The 19618-nt window shown below is 34.3% G+C and overlaps 1 protein-coding gene across 2 annotated transcripts in view; it reads left to right on the top strand.

The window, feature by feature from the left end:
* Positions 1–696: 696 nt before the first annotated feature.
* The window catches only part of LOC148597372 (aromatic-L-amino-acid decarboxylase-like), a 48877-nt gene continuing 29955 nt past the window's right edge, over positions 697–19618 (top strand). Inside the window, exons 1-2 of one of the 2 annotated variants that reach the window (XM_088563962.1) lie at positions 697–947; positions 13888–14019. In XM_088563962.1, coding sequence (XP_088420088.1) covers positions 13992–14019 — 28 coding nt within the window. In that variant the 5' untranslated portion in view covers positions 697–947; positions 13888–13991. Of the gene's footprint in view, positions 948–4150; positions 4230–13887; positions 14020–19618 lie in introns of those variants that run through there. The other variant, XM_088563961.1, reaches the window with a different exon arrangement.

Raw genomic sequence — 19618 nt, 5'->3', positions numbered from 1 at the left:
AGTGCATGATGACGACCATAAAACTTCTGTAGGGAGGACTTATATCTTTTAGCCAAGAGCGGGTCCGGGTGTCAAAAGAATAGATCCACAACAGCACTTAAGCTTGTCGAAAAGGGCGACTAAATAGTGCATTCAAAACCCTTGTTGCGGGCTAGGGCGCTTTGCCCACAGAGCAACTGGGTTGCGTGCCACAGTTGGTGTAATGTTAATGTAGCGATCTATAGTGAGTGGCATACATGTATAACGACTAGATTATTCGGGTTAATAACTCCTTTTTCATTGGCGATTCGCTTTATTTCACTTTTCGGGTGCGGATTCAGATATTTCAGATGAAGGAGGTTCCTGTCTTTTACTTGCCCATTTTTGCCAAAGGCTCGAAAGTAACAAAAAATGTCGAAAAAGGGGTCCAATCCAGGAACCCCCTCAAGATCCACCATCCGCACTGCTTTTCTTACACTTTCTTTACCCGCTGATTCCCCATATGTACTCAGGACTCGACATTTGCACCAAGACACCGACTTATTCCCAAGATTTACATCACAATTAACATTTTCACGATTTGTTCGAAAGAATAGGAACATATTCGCTGTATGCAACACGTGCTAATTACAAGATTTAAATTATATTCTGGGGTCGAACACATTGTGACGTATGATATCTAATAAAATGTGGTTTTCTTTAGACAGAGAATGAAACTGGTGATCCTTAAGATTCTTAGTACATGTTTAAAGTGAAAAAATGTGGTAATTCAGAGGCAGATTTTGTGATCTTCTATGCAACGAGTCGGCAATTTATGCAAGAAATTTAAAGGAATTGAATGAAAAAAATGCCTTAAATGACACAAGGATAAATGTATATATAGATGTATGTTTGCGTATAAGTTGCACGTTCTATAATAAGGATATGTACTAATAGCACACATGGATTCGTATGAAAAGAATATCAAGGTAAGAGGAAAACTGCTATAATTCAAAATGCATTTAAATTTAAATAGAAAACCATTACATTCAATCAGTTGGATGTGGTCTCGTTGTTAAGGGAGTAAGCATTACAAAGTATGCACATCTGTGGGTCTGTAAGGCAAATTTGAAATAGGGATTTCATTTACACAAAGAACGAGAGATAGATACAAACTATAATAATCCCACCTCCAATAAAGTAAGCTTTATTATGTACACGAGTTGAATTTGATTTTGTATTAGTCTTTTGACGGAAACTGCGATTTTCGTCATCTGTTTTAAAAGGATGTTTTTTTTGGCAAATGTCGTTTGATCTCTATTCATGTGCTTTCAGGTAAAACTCGGAAGTCGCTTGGCGTGCAATCTGCAAGATAGGTTCCCGATGTTTATTTTTTAAGCAATATGCTATCTAGTGCCGGTCATGACATGGACTAAGATTTGAGCATGTTTTGGTGTTGAACCCATATTTCCCTTGCAACCTGCAGCAAAACAAAACAAAGATGTACACAAATATCGTGAAAATAAGATTATTGCATTTGTTTACGTTCTTGAGACCTTAAACTTGATAAAAGGCAGCTGATAATGTTGACTGTGACGCTTCTTGATCAAATGATTTTGATTATAATACCATCCACGGGGAACAGTTAAAATCCAACACCACCCAAAAAGAGATAACTTCAATTAAATTGTATTGCTTTTAACTAGACTGGTTCCTGATCGCAATATTCAGTAGTCACGGGAACCAGGATAGCTTTTAACTATCCTCTTTGAAATTACCACGCGCCCAAGCGGCAAAAAATAGTTTGGCGTTTCGATTTACCAGTTCGACACTATTTAGCTAAAAATTAACACTTAAAAACGTTTGAAATATCATTCATTTGGGATATCGGTGAAATATTTAAAGTTTAAAAGAGAATCACGCATTAATTTGAAGACAGCATTCCCGTCCGCGAAAAGTTGCCTGCCGGAAGCTCTTTTGTCATTCTTGTACTTACAATACTAGAAGCCACTAGCGTGACTTCCGAGTAAAAATGATTTCTTGTTTTAGGACTTAATTACTAATTTGTACATCTGGTTTTCCGGAAAGACAAATCAATGGTTTAAAAGTGGTTACAGTTCGACATTATTTGTGTAAATTATTACTTTCGGTTTCAAGACGGTTTATTCCCGATGGTCCAACATTTTATGAAGTTCTGATTGTCCAACAACACTAGTTCTGATCGTCCTAATTTAATTATTGTTAATTAAACGAGATTATGATCATCATTATAATTTGAGGGTAGCAAGGGTTTTTTTTTTTATTGTAAATACATAAATAATAAATATATATTAATATAGATTTAATATAATTTTAACTTAATATATATGAAAGATAATTTTAGTTTGAAATGTATATATTTATTTCTTATTCTTTTATTATTATCTTGTGTTTGAATATTTTAATCTGAAGCAAACAAAATTATCAAAACAAATTATACTTTTTTAAATAAGAAATAAAAAAGGAAAATATTTAATAAATTTGTAAATATCCAGTTTTTATAATGCGTTAGGAATCAAAAACTATATAAATTAACAATGATTTTAAGTATAAATTCAAGCAATTCGAATTACATGTACATGTATTTAATGAAATCACAATTCAAATATAATAATTTACTTCTCCAATAGATACCTGCATCAAAGATACATACATGTATAAGAGCATGCTATTATTGTCTTAAGATAGTTCGTTATTTATTAGGAGACGGATTAGCATAAGCTTCAGATTGTTTCCGAATCCTGTTGTATTATACTATCGTCATATCATACATGTATATAGATGTATTCTTTGAAATAAAATATGTTTAAACTAAAAAAACAGACATATTGTACAAACAATATACATGTATTGGTGTGGGGTCACATTTCGCCTTAGTACAATTTTGTATAAACTAAGGCGAAATGGGAACCTATGTAAACATCTAATCAAGAGTAATTAGTGTTTATACGACTATATAAACATAGATTTAATTTGTTAATTTGTTGTTTAATACACATGTAATTGTATATTTTTGTATAATGTTTAAATGTTTTTTAAGTGCTCAAGATTTTATTTATATCACCATATCTTATTCAACTTCATATATGCACAAAATAACTAAAGTAACAATTTCTATGCTTTATTGGCATGTAATGTAATTAGTTTATACAAAATTGTACTAAGGCGAAATGGGAATATTTTTTAGTATAAGAATTCAGAGCTAAGGCGAAATTTGAACAAGCCTACAAAATGTAACACTACAAGCTAATTGCTTAACAATATGTTTCCTTCAACAAAAATGACAGCTGTTCTAGTATAAGCAGCCCAAGCTATATGAGTATAGCACTCATTCTAATGAAATAAGGCCAAAGTTAAATTCCCTATTTCGCATAAAATGACATGCTTTTTAGATGAACAGGGAATATATTAACTAAGGGAATTTGACTTATTTGGTTGATTAATGTTTAAATACAAAGAAAAGATAAAAGAGCTACAATTACTCCCTGTCAAGTGCCGATTTTTCGGATGTTATATTTCAGTTGTATAGAAAAAACGCCCTGTCGCTCGCAAATTTTACGTTTTTCGCCGATCAATATTTAGTTTATTTCCCAAATTAAGCAACTTCCAGCGCAAAAGCTTTGTAGAATATATTGCATAAGGAAATAAGCGCAATTGAATATTTTTGACGCTTTTTGCATAAAAAATCACCTGTCGCAAAACTCGCCTTAACTTCCGTAACAATTTCAAAATCATGTGTTATGATTGTTTATCAAGCTGCTGAATTTGATGACTTCTGAGAATAATCAAAGAATGTCTTTTATAACAATAAAAACCATACCTCGTGTAATTTGCACCAACTATATGTCTAACAAAATCAGAAATATTCAAAATTTTCAGTGTCTCCTTTATGAAACTAACTTCCGTAACACATAATTTAAGCAATTTGGTACAAGCTAGGGCAGATATCCTTTACTTTGAATAAGGCATTATAGAATATTTTTATTTTGGAGATTAAGTACATGTATATGAGTGAAGATATTTGAACTACATGCATTTCCAATTCCATATACTAACTTCCGTAACTTCTGACCTCCGCAACAGTATTCTCACGGAAATCCATGTCTTACCGGAAACGGTATTTCGTTTATCTGTTAGATTTTTATACATCACCGGATGATCTGAGAATGCAGACAGCTCAAAATTGCGAGAATTTTTTTATGAAAATAAAGCAGACTCAGTAAAAACAAAAGGTAAGTTTTATATAATCAATGCACTGATGATTTATTTTCAATATCTGTATATCAAAGTTTAAGTTTATACTCGATTTTGATAGAATTAACCAATTATAAAAAATATGCACGTTTTTCGTCTGCTAAAATACCGGTGGAATATGAAAAAAATTGGTCCCGAAAAATTTGGACCGGGCCGTTACGGAAGTTATGCATTGGCTATGTAGTGATTCAACAAAATATAAAATAGCGAAATCTACCGTCAGAAGTCATTTAGGAAGGTTTTAAATCGTTTTTTTATTGATCAAATAATCAGAGAGAGCAATTATGCCTGATATAAACGGTGATATATAAAAACTCGGAGGAATAATGAACTATAATGCTTATAAAATAAAAGCTGTCCAGATGGTTAGATAATGTTTAATAATCTAAAAGTCCAATGTTTTGTGACAAATAGACCTACTGCTTCAGAGATACACTTTCAAATGTTTTTAATACATTTATGCAATAAATTTTCTTACACTACTTGACGATTGGCATTACCGGCAATTTGTGAAATAGAGAAAGTACAACTTCTATCGCTTATATTAAAGAAAAACTATAAATGTCTCCTGTTGAACATGGCTTTAACAAGTGCTGAGAGACAACGAAAATGGAGACAGAAACAAAAGGAGACTAACCTGAACAACATTATGGGAATAGAGCGAAAAAGAAAACAAGAGGCCTATGTTCCTGTCGCCAATCTCGGGAAAAAAGCTCACGCAAAAAGAAAAAAAAAGATGGCCGGAAGCGATTCAAAAAATATTATCAGAGTAAAAAGTTAAATGGTAGTTGTAAATTCCCAGGATGAAGGCCCATCAACATCAACAAGATCAGCATCGACCGAATGCGGTTTTCTTACATCGATACTACCAAGGTTTCCGACAAAGGGAAAGTTTGTTAGGAAAAGATACAAGTCTTCTTTAAAGAATGCGAATAGAAAAATAGAAGAACTACAAAAAAAGAATTCAGCACTCATCAGGAACAACAAAAGAATACAAAAAAGGATAGAGAGACTCAAGGGAAACGAGTTTAAAGAAAGGCATGTATCATCAGACGGAGATCTTGATACAACAGATGGTACATTGTCACAGCCTGAATAGCCAACGTTAACTCCTAGATCCAAAACCAAAGAGTTTGTGAATAAACTGAAACTTACAAAGACCGAACGAAAGGTACTTTTTTTACAAACGAATTCTGTTTGCTGAATGCATAATCCGCGACTTAAAACAATCTATGGGGTCGGTGAATAAGAAAATCATTGGAAAACTTCCGTTCTACGCTGCCAAAAAGTACAAGCTTATGTCAGAATTGAACAGACAGACAGGAATCAATAGAAGAATCGGCAAGAAGACAATAGAACCATCTAAAAGATTGATAAGAAAGGAAAAACTTCAGGAAACAATCACGACATTCTTGACCCGAGAAGACAATAGCACAGTATTAGTTGGAAAGAAGAAGTCCGATGCAGTTCGGATAAATGAGACGGAACACCAAAAAAGAATCCTAAATGATTACACACACAATCTGCACTACAAATTTAGGTTAGAAAATCCTACCGTGAAAGTTTCAAGAGCAACGTTTTATAATGCACGACCCAAGTATCTTCTGCTCGCAAACTTTGCCTCATGGAGAACATGCCTTTGCTCCCGCCTCCAGAATATTGCGCTCAAACTTAAAGATTTGAGAGCCTTAGGCGTTAGTGTTTCAAGGAGCCCCGATACCTTCATTAAAGAAAACGACACAAATGAGAAAGTTAGAGAAACAATCGAACCAAAGTTACCGGAAAATGTCAAATTTACTTCATGGAAGAAGGTGCTGGAAAACAACAAAAACAGATGGAAGGAAATAGAAGAAACTGTATCAAAGTATCAGTTCCTGGAAATAATTGACCTTCAAACCTCAGAGTTTAGAGGTCATGTAAAAAGGGTACAGAACCAGTATTCTGAAATGAGAAAACTCAGAGAAAACTTGCCAGAAAAAGAAATAGTTCTCAGGATGGATTTCGCCGAGAACTTTATGTGTACCTCCGTTGAGGCAGTCCAATCATCATATTGAAACCAGGCCATGGTAAGTTTGCATACCATGGTGGCGTATTTTCCACGAGATGGAGACCAACATCTTCAGAGCTATGTTGCGGTTTCAGATGTACTTTCACACAATGCTACTGTCGTGTATACCATGCTGCAAAAACTTATACCACAGCTGAAGGTCGACTATCCTGAGTTGAGTAAAATAAACTACCTCACTGACTCCACTACTAGCCAATACCGAAACAAAACAATATTTAAGGTACAAGCAGACCATAGTGATGACTTTGGAGTGGAGGGTAGATGGAATTATTTAGAGTCGGGCTATGGAAAAGGTCCATGTGACGGCCTAAGAGCCAGTATTAAAAGAGGAACAGACATGGCCATCCACCAAGGAAAAGTATTGATTCAGAATGGAGAAGACTTTTACGCTTGGGCCAAGCAAACAGAAGAGAATGGAAGCAAGATAAAATATTTATTTTACAATCAAGGTGAAGTTGATAATGCTGAGAAAATCCTGCAGGAAAAAGAAAAACCTCTTCCGATTTCTGGAACTTTCAGATTGCACGCCGTCGTGCCGATTAGTAGGAACACAATCATGACAAGGGATATGTATTGTTCCTGCAACGAATGTCTAATGGACGTTAGAACCAGTACTCATTCATGGAAACTGCACACACTTTGTAAAGCAGGAAATGGAAATGACAACAATGATAAAAACTGATCAATTCATTGAAGAAATGGAAACAGAAGAGCTATTGGCCGAGCCCGATTATGAGATTAAAATAAACTCGCGGGTTTCGTGTGCATACGAGAGTAATTGGTACATCGGACAGGTAGTAACAGTTGACCATGATGATCCCGACAATGAATTCGAGGTAAAGTTTCTTACAAAAGCAGGAAAATATGGGAAATACAAATGCCCACTCCTGATCGTGACGAGATTTGGAGGGCTAGAAAACACATTCTGACCGTTTTACAACACGAACCAAGACCAACTGGAAAGACTAAACGCACAGTAGGTACATACGAAATTGACCAAAGAGAAATTGACAATGCAGAAAAAGTATTCAGCCGATACAAGTAGACTTTTTGGTATCAGAATCGGTTAGAATTGAATTAGTCGGACTTAAAGATGTGGATCAAAGATATATAAAGCAACGTTGTTAAATATTCATTACATTTTGGCTGTAAATTACGGGAATTTGCTCTCTAATTGTTCTTATTAAATATAACATTGGTTGTATTTACTAACTTCCGTAACACCACAACCTGATCAAAGTGCAACCCCATAACAACAAACAACAAAACGCCAATATCTTTATAGGAATATTATTTTAATTGTAAATGTTTGAACAAATTAGGATATATATATATATCCGTATAGATTTTACAAAAGTAAGCTGTTGACAAAAAAGGTTATGATTTTCATTTTAGTGTATTAATTGAACTTCGTTTATTTTTCCTCAGTGAGGCTTTTGTAAAAGCTTGAATTATCTATGTTTTGTAGAAACTAGCATGGTATTGGAGAACACTATCAAAATTATCGCTAATAGTCATACATTTTTACATTCGTTTTCGCAAATGTTGAATATAACTTCCGTAACGGGACTTTTACACCTAACCTTGACTAAGTTATAAAATTAGAACTTATCAATATTTGTGGAGGAATTTTTATTGCTGTCTCGTCCAATATGCATGCATGAAATAAATGTGACAGTTCAGCACTTTTGGTGAAGTATTATTTTCGGTTTCACTTTTCAATAGATAGACCAATTTCATTAGAACAACTGATAGGATGTTGACAGAACACTTCTTACGCTTACCCTACCGGTGCACCTGGTCCATGCTCCCAGTTTTAAGTGGAGTCCGAGTTGCTCATTTGCTTTTGTTACTTTGTATGTATGATTTTAGTTACTTTATGTTCTTTGTTGTGTATGTCTGTTTTCCATGTCTGGTCTATGTCCCTGAATTACATTCTTTTGATTACCGCTATAACCTTGGTTCTCTTGATTACTCTTTCTTAATTATAACTGTAACAGTATTTGCATTACTTTAATATACATGTACAATTTCATATTTATTTAACGAAAATAAATCATTTGAATATAATTTTTTTTTCATTAAAACAATACTACATGTATAAAAATTAAATTGCAAATATGTTGCCATATTTCCACAACATATTTAAATATAAACATCAGCTATTAAATACAGAAACATGATTGCTTGATTGTTGAGGTTTAACGACCGAGCAGCAATATTTCAGCTATATCCAGGCAATGAACATGACATGGATGATAAAATGCACATGAAATGATGATGAAATGACAAATGGGATGGGACACTAGGTTTATAGGGCCGAGGATCTTTGATTGCAACTAGAAATAGGGAGAGGTGGGTAGGGTTGGGTAATTTAGCCTCCCGTGGCGTAGCGCAAAGGTTCCTACTTAGTGGCGCCGAATGGGACTTGATCTTTTTGTAATCAAAATCAATTTTGTGTCACAATAGTCAATTCTGTGTCACAATAGTCAATTCTGTGTCACAAAATTCAATTTTGTGTCACAATAATCACTTCTGTGTTACAAAATGCAATTCTGTGTCACAAAATTCAGTTCTGTGTCACAAAATTCAGTTCTGTGTCACAAATTTCAATTCTGTGAGACAAAATTTAATTTTGTGTCACAGAAGTCAATTTTGTATGCAAATCCTTTGGATATGCAAATGGATTCAAAATGTGCAGCATCATGTACACGTGTATTACAAACTTAAAGCATGCACTACAATACAGTGAATAAAGTACGAATGTACACGTTTACAATAAAGCACATAAGTGAAATAAATATCGGATATCGTAATCGTATAACCCACTGTGTCACTTCATCTTGAATTTAAAGATAGATCATTTGAGCATTTGTAAACAAAAGAGAAACGAAAGTTAGACACATACTATATCGGTTTTTCATCTTGCTTGTCTAATGACCTGTTCCACTCAACCGAATTTCCTGTGTCATACATCAATAGAATCGGAATGAAATAAGGAATCTATCTGTATCTGACAAAAAAATTGTGATGGATAGTGGAACAAAATAATCTTTCGTCGACTTGGAAAGATTAACAAATTTCTCCGCACAACATACAATGTATTTCTAATATGATTTTCTTGGCTAATCTGACGATTCATGTCTTTTTACCATCAAAATTTGGGACAAATACATTAATACAAATTTTATTGTAAAGTTTTAACAAATTCGGTTGGGCAAAAGCATTTTATAGTTGAGTTGAAATATGTCAGGAAATGATCCCGTGATTCACCAGGGAAAATCCCAATAAACCGAAAGTAGAAAAATCGCGTATTTTAAAACTTGTTTTATCACACAAATCTCATAAAAAACGTATAATGGCAACTTTTGTAATTTAAAAACTGTTTTACTGTAGAATGCAAGTTAAAAGATTTTTTTTAATTTCACTTAAAAAGGCGTGCCGTCTTGCGTTGCTCGAAGTAATCGGAAACCTGCGTCTGCGAGACCCGCGGTTACTATATCCATTGAGAAACCTTCTTACAAAGTCGTGATTGGATAATTCATTTGCATATCTAAATGATTCTTTAAACTAATTTACATACAAAATAGACTTTTGTGACAGAATTCAATTTGTCTCACAAAATTGAATATTGTGACACACAGTAGACTTTTGTCTCACAAAATTGATTTTTGTGACACAAAATTGATTTTTGTCTCACAAAAGTCAATTTTGTGACACAGAATTGATTTTTTTGACCCAATTCACAAAAGTCAATTTTGTGAAACAGAATTGACTTTTGTGACACAACATTGAAAATTTGTAGTATGCTATAAATTGTGTTAATCAAAATTCATATCTGTTGAACAAAATTCACTTTTGTCTGCACAAAATTGAATATTTAATACAAAACCACAAGAGTCCCATTCGGCGCCCCGTACCTACTCCTAATGAATACCACAGCAGGGTTCTTTAAGTTGCAAGGAACGTGGCACCTTTCCCAACACGTTCGATCAATATGGTTTTCGGTCAGGTTTTCCTTATTATGGCCTGACAACCCCAGCATAGAGAATGCAAAGGTTACCCCTTTCAACCACCTGGTGTACACAAACCAGTTGCATGCTCTGTGGGCAGCGCCCTAGCCCCCGGCCAGGGTTCTGAGCACTATTTAGTTGCCTTTACGACAAGCTTAGCGCTGCTGCGGGCCTATTCTTTCGATAACTCCGCACGGAGCATTACGGAAACGACAAACCAAAATGATAATCAAGATAATCATAAGTCATAAAGCATCAGCTAACAAAAACTGACGCAACAATTAAAGGAATAAAACTAAGACAAACAGAACACATACTGACATCACAAACCTAAAGCAAGACTAGTATATATTTTTCTTTTAATGATCACCCCTTATAGACCTCAAAACTATCTGTATTAAAACATTTTCTAATGAACCAACATGTATATTTCTTATCAAAACATTCCCAATTGTCCAACGTATACCTTTTTTTAGCTGTAATATTCAAATGTTGGACTATCGGAAAGACACCTTGAAGACTGGGTATATGGCTTTAACCCGAATTTCAAAATATTCATTTGATATTTTATTTATTTATTTATTTTTGTTTATTATTTTCCTTTTTTGTGAGAAAGTTTTTAATTTGCAAATAGACAAAAGTTAAAATATTTTATTTTATTTTTAAGCACAAAAAAACACTTTCTTTTCTTGTTGAGATCTTTTCATTCGCAAATAATTTCATAAAATTGTTCAACTCCCCCCCCCCTAAAAAAAGGGAAAAATTAAATAAAAAAGAGATGAAAAAGGAATTTCAGTTTGTGCAATTTTCAGTCACGCAAATTATAAAAGTATATGAATTACAGTGTACTGGATTAAGGACAGTCAGAAGTACATGTGGTTTGTAGACTTAAAACAGAATATCAATTTAGTAAAAACAATACAACGCAACACATGTTTAGTTCGAACACATTTTACTCGAATAAATGTGTATAGAATTGATGTGAATGAAAAACTTAAAACTTGCATTATAACCGTGCGCGGATCCAAGGACTGGCTTGCCGGGCGTACGCACACCCTAAAGCGACAAGAAAATAAATTCACCACAAGTTTCATCCCCATGATATTTTTTGCCTTTCTTTGCATGGCATTTAATTCAATTAACGCCCCCCCCCCAAACTTAAAATCTGGATCCGCCCCTGATAACTCAATATACCTTTCATAAAATAATCCAGGAGATTTGATTCCTGCTCTTCCCTTTTGAATGAGTTGTCCTTCATGATAGCGGGTACACGTGTCTTGCTTAGAAGAGATAAAACAAAAAAGAGCTGTTTGTTTTTTTATGTTTGGTCAATTTTATTGCATCGATGAGCATGGCTGTTCCTGCTTGTTTGAAAAAAAAAACAAAAAACAAAAAAAAAAACATATAAAAATAGTCTACGGAACACAATGAATTTTGCTTTTGACTGTGATTTTTAGTGAACAAAAATACATGTATATGTTCTAATGAAAGACAGTCACACATACATCAGGACAGAAAACCTAAAAATTAGTGAAACATTTTAAATACAAAACTTGTATCCCGGTGATAAGTATTGCCTGGTCCCTTAATGGCGTCTTTCTTCGTAATACGGATCTGTATTATTTAATGCACCTATGATATGTTTTAAATACTACGCTAAAATCAAAAGATATTTTGTTTGACATAGCTTGAAAATATCATAAATGTTTTCAGCTAGTTTTAACTTCAATTGATTTAAAACATCATTCAGAACTTTAGGATTAAGTTTCAGTATAAAATTACAACAGAAAAATCGGCAATACAGTGGTTTGGGTACGGGTACGGTTATGGGTTGCACATTTCGGTGTGTACGGGCATTTAAGCAACGGAGGCAGTTTTCTTTTTGGAAGATCAGGGCTTCGGGAAATATGTAGTAAACTGTGGTCACAAATACTAAAGGCGTTTTAAGGCGGTATGACGGGTCAGTTTGTTACAACATTACTACAGTGTATGATTCTTAAAAAATGAGACATTGGAACATAATTGGTCATATTCAGAGCATTGAGTAAGGTGAAACAGTGGTAGTACAAACCGACGTGTTTTGGTAATAATCGACTGCTTTCACATTCACCTCCGTTCCTAAAAACTTCCTGAATTATATTGAGGTCATGCGTACATGTATTTATATAAGTTTGAGGACATAGGAGTGGGACCAAGGGAACAAAATACTACAAAGAATTTTAAATATATGTATTATTGAACTATTTCAGTTATGTTCGGAGACGTATTTAGTCATAGCTATTACTGTTCTTGTAGCCTTCAAATCCGATATACTTTCTTTGTCTAGTACACGGCTGTAAACACCAGATTTGACGAATGTGAACCTTGCTTGGCTATTTGCTTACATGTTAAGAGCGATATAGTCATACAGTTGGTAACATAATCTAACTAAACCGAAGGTTCAATGAATACTTGAGATGACAAACATTCAAAAATCGGAATCAAAAAGCCAAGGCAAAACGTAATGCTGACCTTATAATCCAAATCACAAAATAAAAGAAGAGAGTACAGCGACACCTGTCTTAGACAAACCCTAAAATACACTGTTTAAACCAAATACGTTTTAAGGAGTAAGGGGCATAACTCTTGGAATCAGTGATATGTTTGTATCATATTCAATTTCACCAAAGCCTGTCAAGCTTTCATTTGACACAGAATGAAATCAATCCATGTTACTTTGATGCTTACATGATATTGATGTAAAATACTGAATATAAACGTTTGAATGATTTTTAAGAGTTGTGTCCCTTACCATAGGTCTACCTCCTTAATACACCAATACAACTATGCTCACTTATTTTTAAGTTTAAATGGAAATTTTGATTGCATTGCCACTAGAAAAAGGGGGGATGGGTAAGGTCGGGCAATTTAGCCTCCTGTGGCGGAACGCAAAGGTTCGTACTCATATCGAATACCACAGCAGGGTTCTTTAACGTCCGAGGAACGTGAGATCTTTTCCAACACAGTGCACAACTATGGTTTACGGTCAGGTTTTCCTTATTATAGCCTGACAACCCCAGCATGTAACATGCCAGGGTACCCCATTTCACCACCTGGGGCACACATCCCAGTTGCCCTGTGGGAAAAACGCCAAGCCCCCGGCTAGGTTTCTGAGCACTATTTAGTCGACAATCTTAGCGCTGCTGCAGGCCTATTCTTTTAACACCCGGACCTGCACGACCCTTAAACGATTTAAGGGTGCACGCAACATTATGTAGATGAATAAATAAACCAATGAAAAAGATATCAAGACCATCTTACAGTGCGTATGCATTCTGATTAAATTGTTGGTGTGGTTGTTTATCATAGACTAAGAACAATTTCTATTCGTTGAATGTAACTTAATGTATATCTAATGTTTTATATGATGAAAAGTGTTATTGTTTTATTTGCAAATAATTCTTACTGATTATTGTGAAACCATTAAGAATGTAACTGTTGTCACGATATTGAATGCTTTCCTCCACCCAGTATTTCATCGAAGTGTCACTAATTATCAATATTACTCTTATATAGAGTAGAAGTTCTTCGGAGGATTCAAATTGAATTTCTGATTTGCGGTGTCCGGTCGTACTAAACTATCACCAGGATTTACCAACTAGATTAGAAGAACACAAATCATGGATTTCGAAGAATATCGCGAAAGAGGTAAGAAACAAAATATTTAACTTGAATTTTATTACGTTCTTTACACTTATTTATTATTCATATCTTCTGTATATTTTGACTACTGATTGAAATGATTGTGATTTGTGACAATTTTGTGCTATACTTTTGTGTTGAAATATACCGAAGCAGGAGGTGTAGTACACTATTAAATCTGGTTTAACCAAATCGTTTTTGAATGGCCTTTTCCAAGCAGGGCAATTGCGATGATTTCCAACTTTCCGGTTTTACCCTGATATTGCCATTTCTTATACGGAATTTCTGTTGGACTATTCCTTTCGGCTATTGCTTAAATTTGATCATTTTGGTAATTTTGTTTTACCCTTCACTTACAATTGAAAGGTGTTTTATTGCAACTATACCATTAAAAGAAAGTTCCTATCTACCAGTATAGGGTATATATGTATTTATGATTGGGTACATTTTTTTTATGAAGTACAATATTGGCAATGATTATTCACAAATTATAAATGATGAGTAATTAAGTTATTTAGTTCAAATTAAAATTAATGTCCTATTTTATATTAAAGCGTATAGTTCCCCAAATGTTGTCTTGGGATTAATCGTTGTTTGTGTTCATCAAATGAGTTTGTATAAATAATGTAGTACTAGAATTAAAGGGAAACCGTAACAGAAATTACTTACCCTTTCAGAGCACAAGAGGTGATGTTCACGCTGCTCGTTTCATAGCGTGTATTATAGATACACATTTGTTATGTGACTCGTCATTAGTCTTTTTAAACATGTTCCCGTTTCGTATTAGCGGTTTTATAAATGTTTGAAATTTCGGCATTCATTCTTTTCTTACCCCGATAACGTTAAAAAAACACAGAATTGCTTTTCACATTCTGAAGTTACCATTAACTTACACATCTTTTATACGTGTATCAACGGAACATTTTGCATTGATTTTCCTTCAAAAAATATATTTATGAGAATATACAATGATTTCAAAGTTGTATCCTTTACGAATAAATCTATTAGAGACAGTTGATAAATCCATCGGATTTTATTTAAAAGAATGTGCTATATAGACTCTATTTCCATAAAACCAGTGAACTTGGTGCGCAAGACCATTTTTTAAATTAAGAACCTGCAAGTGCTATAATAATTTATGTATCAAACTTTTGTAACACCTGGTCCATGCTCCCAGTTTTAGTGGAGTCCGAGTTGCTCATTTAACTTTTGTTGCTTTGTACGTTTTACTTTGGTTATTTTATGTTCTTTGTTGTGTGTTTCATTTTTCCGAGTCTGATCTTTTTCCTGGAACTGTTTGTTTGTTTCCACCGGAATCATAGCGTAGATGAAAACGTATACATTATTAGAAAGTATTAAATCTAGATTTTTAGTACGTGAAAGGTTGTTAAGGCATCTTCGTGTGTAGCATTTGTCTAAATCGAGCAAAACTGAATTGGTTTAGTTGAATGTTAATATGTCGATTTAAGGTACGACTTACTTCCCAGGAAATGTAATTTTCAATTTGTTGTTTCATTGAAACAATTACAGCGAATATAACGATTATGTTAATGAGATAGAACTCGTCTTTCTTTTATGGAATGACCTTAATCTCCTGATGAAATATCAACTAGACAATTAAAAATGAAATTTAAATTTTCTATTGTTCGATAAAAATTTTACTCTATTTCTAATTGAAAGTTGGAATATCTTGGTCGTTTATCTAGTTTGATACACCAGTCAAATCACCGGTCAAAGGTAATTCTATCTAATTCACGGGGTCACATGACGAGACATACACACCCTGTACTATCTAGGTAAGACCAACTGTATTCTCTGAAGTTAATAATTGAATTAGTTGTAATTAATCGAAAGGCCAAACAAAAGTTTTTCATTGTTTTTTTTTAAACTAAGTTTAGATAAATATGTTGACGGATTTGTATGAATTAATTCGTTCAAATTGTTATTAATTGTTTCATTTCCAGATAGAATTCTGTTTAATTAACATTCTGTTTCATATTTATATTAATTAACTTTGCTTTGAAGATTAGAATCTGACATGAACAATACAATTTCAAAGCCCTTAATTCTTTATTGAAAAAGTGATTGAATTTTTTATATATGTTTGTCAGAATTAATACCAATTTTCAAAATACAGATAGTTTCAACTTCGAACATACGACTCAGTTAAACAATATGTTTTTGTATTATTCCATGCGTAAAGTTTTAATATTTTTAATTAAGGATGTATATTAAATGTTCATTTACTGAGAAATTTTGGTAAGATTAGAAATGTGAAAATAAGATGCCATGTATGCGATATTGTTTGTTTGTGCCAATTTTGTGATTAAGGAAAAAGCAACATTTGATACCCGAATTAGTGCATTTGAATAAGTCCTCCGTATAAACGAATGGGTAATGGCTTTTTCTTTTTTTCACCAAACCAACGAAAAGCACGTAATTTGGTGTTTTAGTGGAGTCCGAGTTGCTTATTTGCTTTTGTTACTTTGTATGTATGATTTTAGTTATGTTATGTTCTTTGTTGTGTATGTCTGTTTTCCATGTCTGGTCTCTGTCCTTGGATAAAATTCTTTTGATTACCGCTGTAACCTTAGATCCCTTGATTACTCTTCAACTTTCAGGAGTTACAAAACCTTTTTCTCTATGGTTCCTTGGAACTTTTGGCCGATTGACAGTCGACATCTGTCTTGATAGAAAATATAACAATTGTCCGTTTATGACGCCACCATGCAATGATGTAAGAAGGTCAATTTTGACCTATAGAAAATGGTAGTCTTTTCCTTATTTAAATTTGTACATATGAGAAAACTACACTTTAAATTCCCACTAAAATCATTCAAATCATACCAAATCAAGAACGATAACTCTTGTAAAGTTGTAGTTTCATGTACAACTATATAAATTATGTCTGACAAGCGCAACACCCAAACGAAAAAGTTAGACTGGTTATGTGGTCTATAACTCTGATCAAGAAATTAAACTGAATTCGAATTGATATGCATAAATCACCTGCTGTCTGATATTTATAAAGACTAATACTTAATTGCATTTTGTTTTGCAATTGTACCATTTCACGCGAATGTTTTGAATTCATTTTTAGCTATCGAGAACAAAATCTGCTCCAATATTGCAAAAGGTTAACGAGTGTATCCATGCAAAAACCATTTTGTTTTCAAAAATTTTTCATCTATTTCATGTCACAAATGCTTCCTATCACAAAATTGAATGTTGGTTTTTGTTTAACTGCAATGATTAAAGGAAACAAATTACATAGAACACATTGCAGTTTTTCAAAAGGGGCGATAAGGCTTTATTTTTGTGCAAAATGTGGTTGCTTTGTTAGGGAATTTAAAACTGTATTCCAAGCCATCCATTGTCGCTTTAAAAAATCTTTTTCTATTTGGCTTACATATGATATAAACATTTTATTGAAACAAAAAACTGAGTGGGTTAAAATTTATGTTGTGCCAACCACATCACAGGATCTGCCTGATTTTTAAATGGACAGACTCTTAATAATACAAATCTCATCATTTTGCAATTTCGCATTACTTTCAAAATTTGCAGTTTTCAGAACAAGATGAAAACCTCGAACAGGTAGAATAATTTACTGATTCAGAACAGATCACGCATAGGGAAGCGAAACTCAATCAATACCAGGCAGTCAGCAAGTAGAGATACACATGTAACCCAAATTAACCCCGTCGGAAAAAGCGGTCAGCTCGCACTGATAAAATAACCTATTACTTAACAAATGCCAAGTACGCAAAAGCAAACATTAGTGCAATGGAATGTTCAGATTACAAAAGATTTTTTTCCATTGATATCTTACATAAAATACAAATTAACCTTTCACCTTTCAGACCTTGTTTTTTTTTCATAAAATTTAAAAATGAAAAAAAAAGATAATCCTTCCAAGAAATATATCTTATTGCGGCTAAGGAGTAATCAAGGGAACCAAGGTTGTAGCGATAATCAAAAGAATGTTATCCAGGGACAAAGACCGGACATGGAAAACAGACATACACAACAAAGAACATAAAGTAACTAGAATCATACAAAGTAACAAAAGAAATGAGCAACTCGGAAACTGGGAGCATTTACCAAGTGCACCGGTAGGGTAAGCGACCTCTGCTTTTCTAGAAACACTCGCCGAGTTGCTCATAAAAAGTCAAGTCCGGGGTAGACAAACAAGGAAAGGGAAACTATGACCCGTTGAATAAATCAGTTTTCATGGTGCAGATGGATACACCATAACGATCCACGAGTTCATGATGACGACCATAAAACTTCTGTAATCATGACTTCTATCTTGTAGCAAAATAACCCTGTTCCCGAAGCCTATTTGTTAGAGTTCTAGCGCGATACAAAATGTATGCGTAGTTTCGGCAAGCTCTGGCATAACGTATGAGTTGTGATATGAACACTCCATACGCAGGTGCTGAAGGGATGTTGGGTGCCACAGATGAAAGGGAAGTTGACAATTCTGAATGAAAAGTCATCACGTTTGTCGTAAAGTTTGGTCAATAGTTTTCCTTTACCGTCGATTTCTAAGTGTAGGTCAAGATATGAGGCTGATTTCACAGTGTCTGTAATATCTTTTATCTCAAGTTCTTTTTGGGGCAGATGCGATATATCAAATCCCCGAAATTAGGATTGTTTAAAGATAATACGTCATCTATATTGCGGAAACTGAGATTGAAGGATCTAGCCAAACGATATTCTTTCTTTCTGATCAGATCAGCTATAACGTCAGCCTCATAAGAGTGAAGGAATAGGTCAGCAAGTAAAGGAGCACAATTTGTTCCCATTGGAATGCCGACCGTTTGTTGAAAAACACGTCCACCACACTTGACAAATATGTTTGTTTGTTTGTTTTTTGGGGGGTTAACGTCCGAGCAGCAATATTTCAACTATATTCAGACTATGAACATGAAATTGATGATAAAATGAACATGAAATGATGAAATGAAAAAGGGGTGGGACACAAGGACAATAAAGTCGACAAATTTTGATTGCCACTGGAAATGGGGAGAGGTTGGTAGGGTCGGGCAATTTAGCCTCCTGTGGTGGAGCCCTTTGGTTCCTACTCCGAGAGAAGACCACAGTTGGGTTCTTTAACGTGCGAGGAACGTGGCATCTTTCCCAACAAGGTGCACCACTATGGTTTGCGGTCAGGTTTTCCGTATTATAGCCTGACAACCCCAGCATGTAACACGCCAGGGGTACCCCATCCCACCACCTGGGGCACACATCCCAGTTGCTCTGTGGGCAGAGCGCCCTAGCCCCCAGCTAGGGTTCTGATTACTATTTAGTCGCCTTTTACGACAAGCTTAGCGCTGCTGCAGGCCTATTCTTTTAACACCCGGACCTGCACGGGGCCACTGGACCAATACAAATACGTTGTCGATTAAAAATTCCAGTATTTTGTAAACATCTTCCTCTATATATTTGGAAGATGATTTGTAATTATTTTTTTACAAAGTACGAGGAATCTCTACCAAGAACTATATATTTGTATATAGGTGTAGCATCTTTTTTGGAGAAAACAACGATGTATAATGTTTTTAAGTCGGGATTTTAACTGGTATGGGGAATAGAAGTA

This window comes from Perna viridis, chromosome 15 (genome assembly GCF_037379345.1).
Source record: "Perna viridis isolate PV_CMFRI_1.1 ecotype Kerala chromosome 15, ASM3737934v1, whole genome shotgun sequence".
Classification (NCBI taxonomy): domain Eukaryota; kingdom Metazoa; phylum Mollusca; class Bivalvia; order Mytilida; family Mytilidae; genus Perna; species Perna viridis.
The sequence above is the reverse complement of the archived record's forward strand: the minus strand, read 5'-3'. Positions and strand labels throughout refer to the sequence as shown.